Here is a 17,686-nt window from a genome sequence, read left to right as displayed (position 1 = left end):
GAAAAATAAAAGCGCCGCCGATCGATATGCAGAGTGAAGAGTAATTACGCGTAATTACGCATTATTTGACGTGCAACGTAAACAATCTTATATACGTAAATATATAGTTATATACATAAATATCCATTATGTTGATAATGGAAACCTTTTTCAACTAAATTTCTTCCTTATGACCTTAAACATGTTTATCTCTTTCTCTCTTCCTCTGTCTCTCTCTATCTGTCTCGTTTTTCTTTCTCTCTCTCTCTCTCTCTCTCTCTGTTTGTATTTCTGTCTTTTTCTATCTTGTTTACTAGACATTAATAAACGCATTACAACGTGAACTTTAATACGTTGTTTATGATATAACATATGGGAATTAATCGGTGTAATCTTTGAAATATCTTTATGTCATTCTATATTTTTATAAAAAGATAAAACATTGCATTACCATTGTCGTAAGTACATACATATATACACAGATGTATATATATATATATATACATACGCGTATATACACGGATCAATTATTTGTTCTATTTATTTAATTTTTTTTCTTTTCTTTTTTTTATACTGCAAGACAAGAATTCCTCTACTTTCGAATAACGTCAAATAGAAGAATATTAGGAATAAGTTAGACGCGGCAAATGTGATTGTTGACTCACGAAACTCAAAAAAGAACCGTCTCGAGATTTTGGCAGATGTCTTGCGTTCCTTCGCTCTCCTCTCTCTCTCTCTCTCTCTCTCTATCTCTATCTTTCTCTTTCTCGTTTCTTCGTTGCTTGCAGGTAACGCGTACGGAGAAACGTAGATTGGCCATGTAACGGGAGACTGTCTGTCGTTGGCAGTGGAGGGTTTTCTACATATAGAGGTGCGCTCAACTCGCGAAACGATTCAGTCTCATCGAAACCAGCGTGGCAATAAAAGATCTAATTGTAAATCTTAAAAAAGAAAAAAACGAGAGAGAGAGAGAGAGAGAGAGAAAAAAAAAATATATATATATATATATATAGAAAAAAGAGAAAAGAAAAAGTGTCGAACTTGACTTCGATGGTTTCTTTCTTTCTTTGTTTTTAATTCAATTCTCGGAATCTCTAAGTGTCGTGTCGAGATTTTTTATTGTTTCTTTTTTTTTTTTTTCGATTTGTTTTTTTCATTTATCTTCTTTCTCCAAATCGTTCCAACAAACGGAGACAGTAATTTTCAACATTACGGGAGTTCCTCTATTCACATCGAATCTACAACGGTAAGCTCGTTATCGATTTATTTGTATTTACACTTTTGACCGTGCAATGTCTAATATTTTTCTTTCTGAGTGGACACTAGAGTAAATATATCATATTGGTACTAAAGTTTAGCCTATTTGAATTCTTTTCTTTTTTTTTTCTTCTCCTTTTTTTCGACTTCGTTTTACGATAATAATTTTATGAATAACAATTATCGATAGTAATAAGTGGTTCGGTCTTTCATAAAAAAAAAAAAAAAAAGAAAATGATAAAAGATAGTTCATTTGTCAATTCCTTATCTTTCTTTTCTTATCTTCGAAATTTCTTTTTTTTTTCTTTCCCTTTTTCTTCTTCTTCTTCTTCTTCTTCTTATCTTTAAAAAATATGTGTTTCAATGTTATTTAAAATGATAAAAAAAATCAATTCTTTGCTTTTAAGACACACGAAAAAATAGATTTATCTATATGCATATTTAAAAGATAGGTAATGCACTTAATACGTTTATTTGTATTTTCATTTTGAAAAAGATCATTCAAGAAAAATATTTCACTATCAAATCGTTTTACTTGAATTCACTTCGATAGATAAGAGATATACCAGATATATAAATATAAACGTGTAAATAAATGTTACGTATGTTTCATTGACATTAGAAAAATATATAATTCATCTTTGCATTAATATTTCCGAGATAAATCATATTTCATTTTGATTTAGTTGCGTTTTAGGACGTAATCGTAGTAAGACTTAAAACGATAAAGCTACAATCGTAGATGCAGTGTACACAAAACACACACACACACACACACACACACATATATATATATATATGTACGTACACGCATATACACTAATCTATATAAGATCTTGATTACGTGCAAATTTCAATTTCGACGAAGACATTGCTTTTTTTTTTTTAGTTTCAATTGAAATATTAAATGTACTAAATGTGCTATTAAATGTATTAAATTTCATTTCTATATTACGCGCTTGTTAATTTTCAATTAACTTTATAATCGAATATTTATAATAAACAAAGTTTCGTAATATCGTGAGATTATAGGAAAAAAAAAAAAAAGAGAGAAGAAAATTGTTAACAAATTATCGTCCTCACAATTTCGATTTATAAGAATAATTTTATGACATGAGAAATATATAAAAAATTATTTGTACTTTCAGGAATTCGTACATCGATTTTGAAGATCTATCAATCGAATAGATAAGTTTGATCAATATGGAGCAAGGCGGAATCTCAATAATATCACCGCCAGGTATTACAGAAAATTCCATTGGAAAACCAACGAAAAACATTGGACTGGCGTTGAGATCAAACGCGGGTATTAGGAGTGCCAAAGAGAAGCTGAAAGCACCTTGTGAGTGAAATTACATTGAATTTGATCGTGATTCAGTAACATTAGTTCCGACGATAATAACGATGGTTACGTTTACTCGAGTATAAACGATTGAATTAATCATAAATTAATACGAATTAGACGACGTTTATGAATTTGTAAACACAAAGACTTTGAGAGATTTCATTAGTCGTAGAAATTTGTTATTAAATTTCATTCATTGTCATTAATGAAACTCGTTTGAAAGATCTTTCGAAAGAATCATTTCGAAGGATTAATAATTCCTTTTCTTCATTGTCTTAAATACTTTTGGTATTTAATTAAATTTCAACATTACAATTTAATACATTGTGATAATATTTATTATGATTGTTAAGGGATAAAATTTAAAATGCGGTGGGTAAGGGGGGGGGGAAAGAAAAGAACAAACAAACAAACAAACAAACGAACAAACAAGAAAAAGAGAAAAAGAAAATCAACGTAAGTCCCGAATAATTTATTTAAACATACATTATGCATATGATTTTGCGATACGATTTCTCGAAAATCTCATCAGACTTTAAGCACGTTTGATTCTTACATAACAGGTGAATATTCTGGCAAGCGTCCATCGTTTATCTCATAAATCTGTAAAGCAAGACGAGCTGGTATCGTTCCGCCATATTTCATTTTCTTCCTCGTTGATTTCTCAAGGAGGAAAGGAAAGAAAGTATACGTAGAAAGGACGCTTCGTGCCGGCTGCATTCTAAACGATGCTCTACAACTCCGGCGGACTGAAAATTAGGTTAAAAATTCAATTGAATTCGCCGTTTCTCTCGTCTCGGGCTAGAAAACGCGAGAGATGGTTTTATGCGCTAACTCAACGAGCCATGCGTCAATAACATTCTTATTTTCATATAATAGATAATAACATAGAAATGAGATAAAGAAAAATCTATACCAAAAAGAATCATGCGTATAAATTTCTACTTGACCGTAGAATAATCGATTTTACGATAAACCCGTTATAGCATAGTTGTTATTATGTAAAATTGCAACTTAATCGTGCGTACGATAAATTTTCCCTTTCCTTTACGTACAATAATTTTACGTAAATCCATTAAATTCGTTACGGTACTTTTTATAATGGTAAATAAATAAAATTTAATATTTCATAAAATATTACGATGAGTATCGTTAATGTAAATATCCGATATACGGTATTACACAATGCAATTTTATAATAAGTAAATTTCTATATTATTTTTATCGTATGAATTAATTTAAAAGAATTATTAATCCATTCAAATTAACACGATTGTTAATTAAAAGTAATTTATTAATGGTTCGGAGAAATTTTTTTTTTGATCTTTTCGTATTCCTTGAATTTCAAAAGAAATTCTAAAATCGAGAGAAATTCTCTTGAAAATGAGATCAACCTGTACTCTTCTGTTCAGATTTTCTATGAAAGAAAGTGCGCTGAGAGTTAGAAACACGTGGTAATGTTCGTCCCGGATGTTTTTACGATGCATTAGGTACCTCGTACATACTCCGTTATATTCTAAGAAATCTTCCTAATGAAATTAGATCGCAATTAAAGAGCAATAAGCGTACGACCATCATGATTTCATTCTTTCGTCCTTCCTTCGTGCAAACTTACGTAAAGAACAACTTACGTTTGCCTATTAATTTTCAAAGCATCGATTGATCATTATTTTTGTAATAATTATTTATATCAAATTTAACATCATACGTACCTAATTCTTTCTAATTTTTTATTTTTTTTTTCTTTTTTCTTTTTTCTTTTTTCTTTTTTCTTTTTCAATTACATTTTATTATAAGCGAAAATCTTATTCACACAGACATATATTGTTTCATTTAATTTTGATAGTATAATTATTAAATAATTAATTCATATCAATTTGGTTTATGATTACAATCGATTTATGATATAATATATATATATATATAAATATTCGTCGTTCTTGAAATTATTTTAATTTATTGCATTTAATGTAGCAATTAATAATAATATTTCGATTCCAATGATATTCATTGTTATCATCGGATATTCGAGGGTCCTCTCTTGTTCGGCAATTTGTCATTATCGAATTTTCTCTCTCGTAAGAACGACTATTAGTCTTTGTAGATCGTGTACGAGGTCGTTGATCTTTGACGGTGATGAAGATCGTTGACGGTGAAAAGTAAGGAGTGATCGAGACTGTTCTCTATCCTCGATCTTGAGTAGAAAGTAGTTCGGTTAATGAGAACGGGATGCATTTATGCGTTAACTAAAAAAAGAAAAGAAAAAAAATGAATTCGCGCGAAATAATGACGAAAGAAAGTATAAAGATACTTTTTCGTATTCCGTGTATCGTTAATTATTTATAAAACTTTATAATATCATGAAAAATAAAATATTTAATATCTTTTCTTATTAAATATTTTCATATTAAATTTTTAATAAGAAAATATTTATCATTAAATATTTGTTAAAAAAGGGCATAATATTTTATTAATAAATCATTAATGACAATTTTTACATTTATTAAATGGACAATGGTTCGTTTGGATGTCGTTTAAAAAGGAAAACAAAATAATAATCGTATGAATATTAAAAGATGGTTTATAAAAAAAAAAGAACAAACATAATTTTAATAATGATGATGTGGATGCTGATGATAGTAATAATGAAAAAAAAAAAAAAAAAAAAAAAAAAAAAAGGTAATGAATAAAGACGTCGCTTATTATTGATCTGTTGAAAATTCATTTGAAGACACATCGTTTCTGTTTATCACAGTGAAGTAAAATTTCGAGAAGGTCCGAAGTTAGCAGAGGGAAAACTTTTCCGTTAACCTAATACTAGCTCTAAACTTCGTCTAAACTTTAAACGAGCGATTTATCAAGAGCCATCGTAATTCAGCACAACCCTTCCTTCCTTCGAGCGTTCGTTCTCACGAGAGTGTTCATTCCTCGTTGCTCCACTTTGTTTCTTATTCTTTTTTCGTTTCTTTCTCTCTCTCTCTCTCTCTCTCTCTATCTATCTATCTATCTCTATCTCTCTCACTCTCTCCTTTTCTTTTCATTTCTAAGTTGCAAGAGACGACGATATACATATACGTAGATAGACACACACACACACACACACACACACACATGGAAGCATTTACACATAAACATGCATACACAGGAAGAACCCAGGAAGATGTCAGTTAGTTTAGACACGACTAAAGAAGACAATGTCTTTCTGTCCTTTTGTTAAAAGTAGTAGTAAACCAGCTAAGAAAAGAGTTAGAACCTTCGAAGTACACGCATTTACATTCATTACTTTTTACAAATGGCTTCCCTCTCACGTTTGCCGAAGAAACGACATTTAAATGGAAACTTTCTGCCTCGAAATTGTGCAATAACACGCGCGATATCAAGTAATTCCTGAATTATTTTGTTTTCTCAACGTCGGTCATATTATATTCTTCCTGGTTGATCTCGGAATATTTTCGTTGATACGTGCGAATGAAAAGAAAGAAAAAGAAAAAGAAAAAAAAAATTATTACCGTCATATGTTTTATAATAAAACGAATAAAAATTTATACGACGAGAATGATGATTATTATTCGTTCCTTAATAAATCCCAATAAAAGATATTATAAGGAAATAAAATAAATAAATAAACGATTTAATCGAATTCGTAAAATATAAAGGAAGTAATAGTACTATTTTAATCGATCGATCGAGCAAACGTAGATCTTTTGAGAAGATAAGAATGAATTATTTCTTACGTTTATTCGAGGAGAGTGAGCAGGTTGAATGTAGTTGAATCGTCTCCATTGCTTTCAGGCCTCTCGGCCATTCACCGCGAACTTGACCCACTGTCACACTTGCAAAACTTACGATGCACGTGTACCGTACGTTTTATCCTTTCCTTCTAACACATCTATAGATCTCTAATAAAGTACGATTCTTCAAAAATTACTTTCTATTATTTCCATTACTTCTTATTATTTACATTTGAATCAATCGGATCAATGATCGTGAAAGTGACGTAAAGAAAAAAAAAAAAGAAAGAAAGAAAGAAAAAGAAATAAATAAATAAATAAATAAAGTAATCGCAAAAATCGTATAAAAAGGAGAAGAATTTTTTCTTTCTTTTTTTAATTAAAATTATTATCTTTTTAATCGAAATTATTTTGACGAGTATACTGATATTACGATTGTATTATGTTTATCGAATTTAAAGTTCGAATTAATTTGTGATGGTATTGAACAATCATTATCATAATAAAGGATATAAAATGTGGTTTTAAATATATAATCTTAAATAAATAATATCATGTTAATTCATATCGAATAATGAAATATCAAGATAATGATATATCAAAGTTCAAACATTAGATATAAATATATATTACTTTTCTTCTTTTTTTTTTTTTTTTTTGAAATAGCATCACTAATTCGAACCTATTCTCGATTCTTTACCTATCTTTTTTTTTTTCCCCTTTCCCCGTTCGACTTTTCTTTCGACCGAAACGGATTTATGCAATGATCTTAACAATCGAGTATCGAAGTTACTTTCGAAGCGAGATTTCCCATCGCGAATTTCATTTCTCGACGTTTCGTCCGTGACGATATCGAACGCGAGTTGCATTAGATCAAGAAAATCGAAATAATCGTATATCGAGAATTTTATTATCTTATATAATTGCTCCGTTACATTCGTACAAGTTGTTTCGAGGATAATGATCAACGAAAGACAAATATTTTATACTTCGATTAATTCAAATCGCTTCAAGTTTTATCAATGTTAAACATTATTTCATATATTTCATTTCATTTTATTATTTTATCTTATTTTATTTCTTTCTATTCGATGCGAATAAATTCGCAATCATGGAAATAATCTAATAACTTTAATCGCAAATATAAATTGTAAGATAATGAAAAGAATATTTTACGTATTGCTCACAGTTGAGGATAATTTTCTTTTTTTTTCGCGACAAGCTTTTGAAAATAGATTTAGTTTCATTTATTCTTTAATTTATTGACGCACGCACCCACCCACGCAAATGATTTTTATCAATATTATTAATCGTTAAATTTTTATCGATATTACTAATCGTTAAAAAGAAAAAAAAAAAACCTTTCGAATTTATGAAATTGCTTTACGCTCTAGATCGCATCAAATGATACATAAGGTAGGAAACGGAAATTCACACAATAACGTTGTCAGAATCTTTCATGTATCTCTCTCTCTCTCTCTTTTTCTCTCTCTGTCTCTCTTTTTCTCTCTCTGTCTCTCTTTTTCTCTGGGCAATAAAAACACGATAACGTGATATTTTTCGAACAGGAGACAAGAGAAATTTACCGTTTTCTGTCGTTCGAGAAAGCGTCACGCGTGTGACATTTTTAAAATGACGATCCATAGACAATTCTAGGCCGTCACAGTGATAAATTTTAAAACCGAATATAAATGACATTTAATGATAAAAATATACGAAACGAATCGGAATAGTGATACGCAAATAAATAAACGTAATTAAAATAATATATGAATTATATAAGATTTTGTATTTACAGGAAAAAAATATTGTCCTTTCATCAATCATTTCCGATAGTTATTTATCTGTCGAAGAAGAAAAAAAAAAAAAAAGAAAAAGAAACAAAAAGAAGATGATTCAATTAATTCTTTCTCTTTTTTACAATAATTTTATTTTCTGTTCAATTGATCTTTTCCCAATCAATGAAAATTCTTCTTAATTAAGAGTGACCACAAGTGTGACATTTACAATGGGATATATCCAAAATAGGAAAATAAAATCTTCCATACGAGATTGGTATAAACATTTGGGATGTTCGGAGCAAAAATTCGCTTCGTCGGGGAAAATTTTGCTTCGCCGACTTTATTAGAAAATGAAATTAAATGAAATTAAATAGTCAGTCAGTTCGTTATCGAACGCAAAGTCAAATATTGGCCACGAGAATTGACCGAAAATCAACTTCGTAGGGAGTTTGAAAAAATGAATATATATATATATATATATATATATATATATATATATATATATATCCCCCTTATTTTCTTACTAATTTCATCCCCTCGTTAGTGTTTTGTTTGGTTTGGTTTTCTCTCTCTCTCTCTCTCTCTCTCTCTCTATATATATATATATTTTTTTTTCTTTTCGTAATTGCATTAAGATTAAATGAAAAAGAAAAAAAGAAAATAAAGTAAGATAAAATAAAATAAACTAAAATAAAATAATAGTAAGAGTACACTTCGAAAGGATTTTTAAATAACTAATTTAAAACTGTTCCCTTTTCTTTTCTGGTATTTTTTTTTTCTTTTCCTTTTTATCTCTTTCTTTTTTCTCTAAAGAGAAAGCACGAACACGTTTCAAATTTCTCAATATTAAGTATAATAACAGTTATTATATAGAAAACAATGTATCCCTCATGGAGATTGCGTGTAAACATCGCATTATCAACGAATAAATGATTCCCCTGAGAGTTCGTTGAAGTCTTTATCGGAGGATCTCAATATCGTGCTTTCATCAGGGTACGATTTTACATCCTAATTAGTCTGGTTAATTGAACGTCGGAGGTGTACCATTTCCCTCTTGTGATAAGGAAGACGAGAGAGAGAGAGAGAAAGATCAACGAAGACCCGTACGATGGAACAAAGGAAAACCATAAAAATGTCCACATAACGAATTAAAATCATCGAGATGAAAAGATTAAGATTTACCATAAAAAATATATAATCTCGTAATTAGTAATTATAATTCATGAATTAGACGCTCTTTGAATTTCACGTGGAAAAGTAAATGAAATTTTTTTTATTATTCAACGATCAGGATTATCTTAAAGAAAAAAAAAATTAAAAAGAAAAAAAAAAACATTGTCCGATAGATTTCGTTCGTTTTCATTTCTCTTTTCTCTTCAATCCTCCCCCAATTTAAATCCATTCGTTATATTTTTCTTTCAATTTCTCTTGGGTCACTTGATAGCTGAACGAGATCCATTCAGAGAAAGCATTGTGCCCTAAGGAAAATGAGTTTTCATTCAACGGAGAATTGGATAACCAATACTGACAAAACTATGTAAGTGGCATACGTATGTACCTTACATATGTACGTGGATGTAACAAAATTCTACTCTTAAATACGATTCGATCGAGGCTTTCCCAAATATCGGATAGTTAATGGAAAGCACGTCTACCGTTTTCGGTTCGGTCAATCGTAGAGACAATCGTTAAAGTAATTTACAGAAGACCGGAGAACTTTTATTACATACATACATATATATATATATATATATATATATGTATGTATATATATACACGATATATACGTTCGAGAATCTAGCAAAAAGTAAAATACATTCGTTATATATTTCAACGTTAAAACTCTATATTACTAGTTAATATACGTATATTAATACGATCAACAAGGTTGTTAATTACGGAGTCGATTAAAAACATGTAATTCATTTACACGGGTAATGTAGATTTCTATAATTTTATGATAACATCGATCATCAACGTTATCCCCGTCGGTATGAAATTAACGAATTATAATATGGCATTCCTCTCGAATGCTCTTCGAACATTATTCTCGATCAATAACGTCTATTTCTTTCTTATCAACTCTTCTTTTTTTTTCAAATCCGATCATTCGAAAATACATTTGTGATATTTCATTTAAAAAAATGAAAGAAAATAATCATCGAATTGCGACCAATGACTTTTCTTTAATTATTAAATAAATCCTTAAAAAACAAGAAAAGAAAAAAGAAAAATGATTTGATTAAAAAAAAAAAAGAGAGAAAAAAAAAAAAGAAAAGACGAATAAAAGTAACAAAAATTTGAAATTCCTTCCTTTACGAGAAAATATGAGTGATCTATAATCTGCATTAAATTCCAAAAGAGAGATAAAGAGAGAAAGAGAGAGATAGAGAGACTGAGAGAAAGATCAAAATAGAAATATCAATAGAATGAAAAAAAAAGGAAAAAAGAAATATATATATATATATATATATATATGCCTCCGAGATTGTTGAAGAGTCGGCAGAGAAAATTGGTAACTAAAGTTACATATTACTTTCACGAGTTTCGTGCAATAAACGAGCGGGGCTGAAAACTTTCATCGTAATTATCGCGTATTCTCTGGGCTAGCTTCGTTTTTAATTAGAAAACGGGAGATCTCTATCGAGCGCGGTCGGTCTTTGAAGTAACAAATACAAAAAGAAAAAAAAAAAAAAAAGGAAAAAAAGAAGAAAAAAAAAAGAGAGAGAGAAAAATAAAAAGAAGGTGAAAGAGAGAAAAAAAGGAATAGAGGAGAAAAAGAAAAAAAAAAAAAAAGATCGAATGGAAAGTGCTGGTGGAATCTCGTAAAAAGGATTTCCACGAATACACACGACAATTATTTCTCTAACGTTATTCGTGCAAATTATAAACGTAAAAAATTCTTTCTGGCGTAACGAAACGCTAAAGATATTTTTCATGTTAACCGAACGATTTCAGTCCGATCCTTGCCACGATATTTCTTCTCATTCTATAAAATTTTCTTTAACTTTTTAACAATCATTAATAATAAATTTCAAGCTGTTATTACAATGATGTAAAAAAAGAAAAAAAAAAAAAAAGAAAAAAAAAAATAAAAGCAATTCTGTTGAGTTTTCATAATTATCCGTATTAACAACAGATACGATTTAACTTTACTATTTGTGTTTCGAAATTAGAATGTAAAGGAAATCGATGAAGATATAACGACTCGTCGAAAGTTGACTCATTTTACGAATGCATGCTTTTAATTAATGACTTCTCTTTTTGTCTCTTTTTTTTCTCTTTTTTTTTTTTTTTAAACCATGATAACCAAGAGATTTCAATGACGACGGATCATCAATGTTTTCAATACTATGAGTTCGTTATTGAATCTAATTATATCCTGACCACGTACGGTTAATTAAGGGAACAGGATGGTAATATCGATGCGAACGCTCAATGGAATCTCTCTGTATAATTTAGAAGTATATGAAGGCTAATGTATATGCTTTATATATATATATATATTTATATATATATTTATATATAAAGTAATACAAACACTAACAAAGAATGTTGTAGCAACGTACAATACATCGAATTTGTTTTGTACGTTCGGAAAGATCTGATAACTGTGAAATATATGTAATTTTAACATTATTATAACATTTTTAATAGAAAATTAATCGTTTCCTTAAAAATGAATACTCATTTAATTAGAGATAACAATTTTTGTAAACGCAAAATGTCCGATATTCGTTTCTTTCCTAATTTTTTTTTTATTTCATTTAACAAATTTCATACATCGAACTTCAAATAAGAATGCGCGATTATTTTCATTGTGATGTGCATTAATCCCTATTCGCTTTCATGTAAATTTCAACGTTGATCCTTGACCCCGACGTTCATGGAAGATTCCGATAATCGTATTCGACTTTTAAATGACAAACTTTCTGCCGATGTAACTTTGTACGAAGAGAACTATAAAACGGAACGAAATATCTTCCTCGTGTCTCTTTCTTTATTTCTTTCATGGCGATTAAGAATTAAAATAAAAAGAAATAATTAGAAAAAAAGAAGAGATAATTATTTATTTAATACTTTTCATTATTATCATACTCTAATATTTATCTATGTAATATTATGTTTCAGTTTTTTACACGATTTTAATGGAATTTTTATATATATATATATATATAAAAATACAATATTATACATATTAATAAGCATATAATAAACAACAACAATATAATAAACAATGTAGAGAATAATGAATATAATAGAAAAGAAATATGATATAACGTTTATAATGTAATTAAAACAAATATAACATACTTTTCTTTTTATACTTATTTTATTTCTTACACGTATTTATTTATTTATTTATTAAAAAATTAAATAAATAAATAAAGAGGAAGAACTAAGGGAGAATATATCAATTTTTTTTTTTTTTTTGAAGGAAATTGACGTCGAATGTCAGGAACTTTATGAAAATGTTTTCGACATCTATAGTCTCTTTCTATTTCTCTATTTCTCTGTCTCTCTCTCTCTCTTTTTATATATATATATATATTTGGTTTTCTCAAAGTTAGCCCAGCGTGATTTTCTAAAGTGCCTTACGAATTATTTATTTTTCGTCGACACGAATAGAAGCCGATCGTGCGCAAAAATGGCAAACTTTCGTCTTACGTCACGTCCGATTACCTCTCATCTATCATGAATTCATTTTTCTTTTTCCTTTTTCCTATTTTTTTTTTCCTCTTTTTTTTTTTGCCTTTTGAATTTTTCCACCGCTTTTTTGTGTGTCCCTTAGGAAACGACGCACTCAGAATTTTCTTTTTTTCTTTCATAATAATCGTTTCTTTTTTTCTTATTGAAAAATATCTTAATTTAGGATGAAATCTGATTCGCAAAAATAATGTTATTCATTAATTAATTTTCTTTAATAATTAGTCAAAACAAGATATATTATTTTTAATAATTATATATATATATATCATTTTTTTTTTCTTTATCGTTTATTACAGGGTTAAAAAATCTAATAAAAGAAGAGAAGTCGATCTACGAGACAATCATGGTACTTCTAGGAGAGATCATCGGCACTGCAATTTTAGTTTTCATTGGATGCTTGAGTTGCGTAGGAAGCATGGGTATCGTTCCACCACTTTATCAAATTTCCATGAGTTTCGGTATTGCAGTCACGATTGCGATTCAGGTATTTGTATAAAAAATTTCAGTGAGAAAAATTTTTCATTTCAATTATTATCTCCACAGTGTAATTAATTTTTTACGTATTTTACGTAATCATATACGTACTCGTATAGAAACAATACAAATGGAAAATAATGTAATTCATTTGTCTCAATTTATTTCACATAGATTTATTATTAATTAATATTAATAATTTATTATTAATTAATATTAATTTTGTAGAATTTTTTTCACTCATTCCTTTTTTCTTTACTTCGTACTATTTTATTTTTTTTCTCTCTTTCATTATATTTCGTGTCTTTTTCCGTTTTTCTCCTTTTTTTTTTTTTTTCTTTTTTTTTTTTTCCTTCACAGTGCGTAGGTCACATAAGCGGAGCTCACATAAATCCATCGATCACAGTGGCCAGTTTAATACTCGGCCTTAAGTCTCTACCTATGACTGGCCTTTACATTTTTGCACAATGCTTAGGAGGAGTCTTCGGTTATGGTTTGTTAAAGGTCAGTCGGACAGTCAATTGTTACGTTTACTACTACGATTACGCGTGTCATAAAGCCATTTTTGAGAGCTTCGAACGTTTATGGACATAATGAAAAAATTTATGGGAACACATTTGATACACCTGTCGCATTATTTCTATTTTTTTCGAGAACAAACAATCTTTATGTAAGGTCATCCGCATTTAATTCGAAATATTTTCTCTAATCGTATGATTGTTCATAAAACAAATTCATAAAAGGATATGCTCGGTTGCAGACACATGATATGACTATAAAAATTAGAAATATTATTATAAATATTTATTATGAAATGTAATAAATTTCATTCGATTATTCGAACGAAATGTTATATTGTTCATCTTAATTCAATTCTTTTTTCTTTCTTTTTTTTCTTTTTTTTTTTTTTTTTTTTTTTTTTTTATCAAGCATAACATTAAATAAATTTTGAATTTCAGGCAATAACACCGAGTGGTATGTTACACGGTGGAAATCCAGAAGATACGATTTCCTTCTGCAAAACCGACTTACATCAGAATATAAGTGTTTTTCAAGGATTGTTAAGCGAAATCATTGCAACTGGTATATTGGTATTCTTTGCATGTGGCGTTTGGGATCCACGAAATGAAAAAAATTCTGATTCAGTACCATTGAGATTTGGCTTTTGTGTCACCGTTCTTTGCTTCGTTTTCATTCCTTACACCGGTTGTAGCTTGAATCCAGCTAGATCAATCGCACCAGCTATTTGGAATGGATATTGGAAAAATCATTGGGTCTTTTGGATCGGTCCAATTAGCGGCGCTATTATATCATCCATTCTTTATCGTTGTCTCTTTTTACCTACAATTAAAAAGAATGAAGACAATCAAAATACCTTGACCGGAATAGAAACTTAAACTGATCGATACGTAAGCATATGTTTTTATATATTCATATATAGTATATAATGTCGTTGGATTTTCATATGTTAGGAAGAAGAAAATATTCTTCTTTTTTTTTTTTTTTTTTTTTTTTTTTTTTTAAATTGATATCTCAAATAGAATATAATTTAGGCATACTGTCGAGATTTTAAAAATTTATTCAATTGACATTTATTAATTAATTAATTAATTTATTCATTTTGCCCTTTCTTTTTCTTTTATTTTGATATATATACAAACACACTTTTATATTGTTAAATCCATTGATAGAAAAACGTGAAAGAGAGATAGAGAGAGAGAGAGAGAGAGAAAGGAAAAAAGAAAAAAGGAAATATTGTCCAAATTGATTTTATTTGTTTACTTTTGGAATTACATTTTCATTCGAATATTTCATTCAACTAGATCGACTATCTTTTCTAACTCAATCCAATTATCCAATCGTTATTTTTTATATAAACGTAAAAACGTAACATCGAACTATTAATTAATTCGTTAAAATGAATATTTCAATTCGTTTTCCATTTTCAGGCGTAATGATCACAATTCGAGAGAAAAAGAGTGAAACGGAGAGAAAGAAAGAAGGAAAGAAAGAAAGAAATAAAGAGAGCGAGAGAGAGAGAGAGAGAAAGAGAAATCCTGATCGTTTAATCGAGCCGAAATAATTGGCGCTTACGAATAAAAGGATAATGAAAGGATCGTTATCATTTGAAGAAGGAGAGAGAAGAAGAGAGCTGATAAGCCGAAAAGTTATAATAGCATGAACAAAAAGATCATGTTCCTTGTTTTTTTTTTTCCTTTTTCTTTTTTTATTTTATTTTTATAAACTTTTCTTTCATATTTTTGTAGAAAAGTAATCGAAGCATTTTTATCTTTTGACAATGCCGTTCGATGAGAAATTCGTCGTCGTCGAAATAATTTTCCTTTCTTTTTTTCTTCTTTTACTCTTTCTTTTTTAATTGTACAAAAGAAATTCATATAGTTAAATTTTAAGATTTTAGATTTATCCATCCCCCTCCCGTCGTCCCAATTCGCTCCAATCCCCCGCTCTTTATAGGAGGGAATTTTGTAAGAAAAACGATTATGTTCGATTCGTTAATTCGATTTTCTCAATGAAACATTTCTGCAATTAAACGTATCTTAGTCTTGCACGTAGATATTAAGCTAAAATCAAAGTATTTAAATTATCTCATATACATATTTATATCAGTATAATCCATATTTTAAAGGCTTTAGTACTTTGTCGAGTTTCCTGTTTCGTTCGAGAAGCTCTCATTCTACGTAACTACGTATATACATATATATGTACATAAATATGTATTTATATATTTATATATCTACGTATATGTATGTATTATTGTCCATGAATTGTCGAATAATTTAATATATTTTAGTTAAGAGTTATCGCAAAAATCGAGTGATGAGAAATAAAGTATATATAATTATTATATACAAATATTATTATTATTATTATTATTATCTCTCTCTCTCTCTCTCTCTCTCTCTCTCTCTCTCTTTATATATATATATATATTGTATTCTAAAATTATTTTATTTATATATATGAATGTTTATTTACGATATAATCGCTCATTCGAATCAATTGTTTTTGTAAGCTAAAACAATGTATATACAGGGTGAGTCAAATGAAATAATTATTCACTTCAGTATTCATATAATTATCGATTCGCTCTGTAAAAACTCTTAAAAACGAAACAAATTTTAATCTGTGATGCGTGAACGGTACCGGATGCGTGCAAGAACTTATTTTCATATATTCAACAATTTATTTATAAGAATAAGAAGAAAAAGTATTATATTATATTATATTATATTATACTATATTATATTATATTATATTATATTATATTATACTATTTTCAATAGTTTTATATAAAACATAAGAAAACGAGTATGCACTCATTATAAATTCTTCTTTCACTTAAAAGGATTAAAATGTCTTTAATCCTTTTTATAGAAAATCTCGAATCATCGTGAAACTTTATTCATAATATTAATACGAATAATCGAGTATTATTAAAAAGTCAGAAATCACTATAGCTTACAAAGCATTTCTTGGGATATGGGATGGGGATGAGGATAGGAAGAAAACAAAAAAAAAAAGAAAAAAAAAAGAAAAAAAAAATTAAATTAAGAAAAAAGTAAAAGAGAAAAAGAGAAACAGTCATGCGTGTAGAAAACAATCAGACGTAAAGCGAATGGTAAAATCTCATTGGATAATATTGGTTAATCGTCGACAGAGAAAGAGAGAGAGAGAGAGAGGGGATATTTCTCGACATTTTCGGTAAAACGATTTGTCCTCTCTCTCTCTCTCTCTCTCATAAACTTCCGGCTTTACGCCGAGTGTCGTGTATTAAAGCTCGTCGTTATCGTAACGTTTTACTCGATATAGCTCGTTAAGCTCAACGCCTACGACATGAACGTGCTCTACGCGGGATGGGAGAATGAGAGAGAGAGAGAGAGAGAGAGAGAGACGGAGGGTGGAAGGTAGATAAAAGGGGAAAAGGAGTGAAGGAAGTAAGGGTGGGGGGTAGGTAGATAGGGAGGGGTGAATGCTGGACGATGTACTACGAGAGGAAGAATAGAAAGAGACAGAATAGATAAAAATATATATATATATATATAGATAGATAGATAGATAGATAGATAGATAGATAAATAGATAGTCAACGGTAGTTTCCATAGAAAATAACGCTCTCGACGCGTCGTTTCCCGAGGAAAATTCGCAATAACGGAATTAGTCCTGCGAGTTCAGGAAATTAGCTTCGTTCTCGTCTACGAACACTACCGGTGAAAGTTTTAATTGTGTTCGGTAAAGCGCACGCGACATTCACGAATACTCTTAGATTTTCCCTTTTGCTCCTTTTCTCTCTATACCTTCCCTCTCCAACCCCTCTCTTTCTCACCCTTCTGTTTTAACCCTTTTCAGATAACGCACATCTTGATGCCTCGAGCCGAGTGGTAAATCGG

The 17,686-nt window shown here is 29.1% G+C and overlaps 1 protein-coding gene and 1 long non-coding RNA gene across 4 annotated transcripts in view; one reads left to right on the top strand and one right to left on the bottom strand.

Moving 5' to 3' along the window:
• Positions 1-817: 817 nt before the first annotated feature.
• Positions 818-17,169, top strand: LOC124949938 (aquaporin-like). 2 transcript variants are annotated; one of them, XM_047495852.1, is made up of 6 exons: positions 828-1,225; positions 2,385-2,578; positions 13,100-13,287; positions 13,638-13,781; positions 14,237-14,686; positions 15,227-17,169. In XM_047495852.1, exons 2-5 carry the CDS (start codon positions 2,440-2,442, stop codon positions 14,672-14,674), a joined length of 909 nt encoding a protein of 302 aa, XP_047351808.1. In that variant the 5' UTR covers positions 828-1,225; positions 2,385-2,439; the 3' UTR covers positions 14,675-14,686; positions 15,227-17,169. The 2 variants fall into 2 exon arrangements, with proteins under 2 accessions (XP_047351809.1, XP_047351808.1); XM_047495853.1 differs by lacking the exon at positions 13,638-13,781 and having other exon boundaries at positions 818-1,225.
• Positions 12,490-17,686, bottom strand: part of LOC124949944 — a 30,503-nt gene continuing 25,306 nt past the window's right edge. For both annotated transcript variants that reach the window (XR_007101213.1, XR_007101212.1), the window contains exon 5: positions 12,490-14,618. This is a non-coding gene — a long non-coding RNA (uncharacterized LOC124949944). The remainder of the gene's footprint in view (positions 14,619-17,686) is intronic.

Source organism: Vespa velutina, chromosome 6, assembly GCF_912470025.1.
Source record: "Vespa velutina chromosome 6, iVesVel2.1, whole genome shotgun sequence".
Taxonomy (NCBI): domain Eukaryota; kingdom Metazoa; phylum Arthropoda; class Insecta; order Hymenoptera; family Vespidae; genus Vespa; species Vespa velutina.
Note: the sequence above shows the minus strand (reverse complement) of the source record. Positions and strands in the feature narration are given on the sequence as shown.

Excerpts from the sequence above, each read along its gene's own strand:
- LOC124949938 (XM_047495852.1), top strand. The coding sequence starts at position 2,440 with ATGGAGCAAGGCGGAATCTCAATAATATCACCGCCAGGTATTACAGAA. Across the intron at positions 2,579-13,099 it reads AGAGAAGCTGAAAGCACCTT|GGTTAAAAAATCTAATAAAA; the intron begins GTGAGTGAAATT and ends CGTTTATTACAG. Across the intron at positions 13,288-13,637 it reads CAGTCACGATTGCGATTCAG|TGCGTAGGTCACATAAGCGG; the intron begins GTATTTGTATAA and ends TTTCCTTCACAG.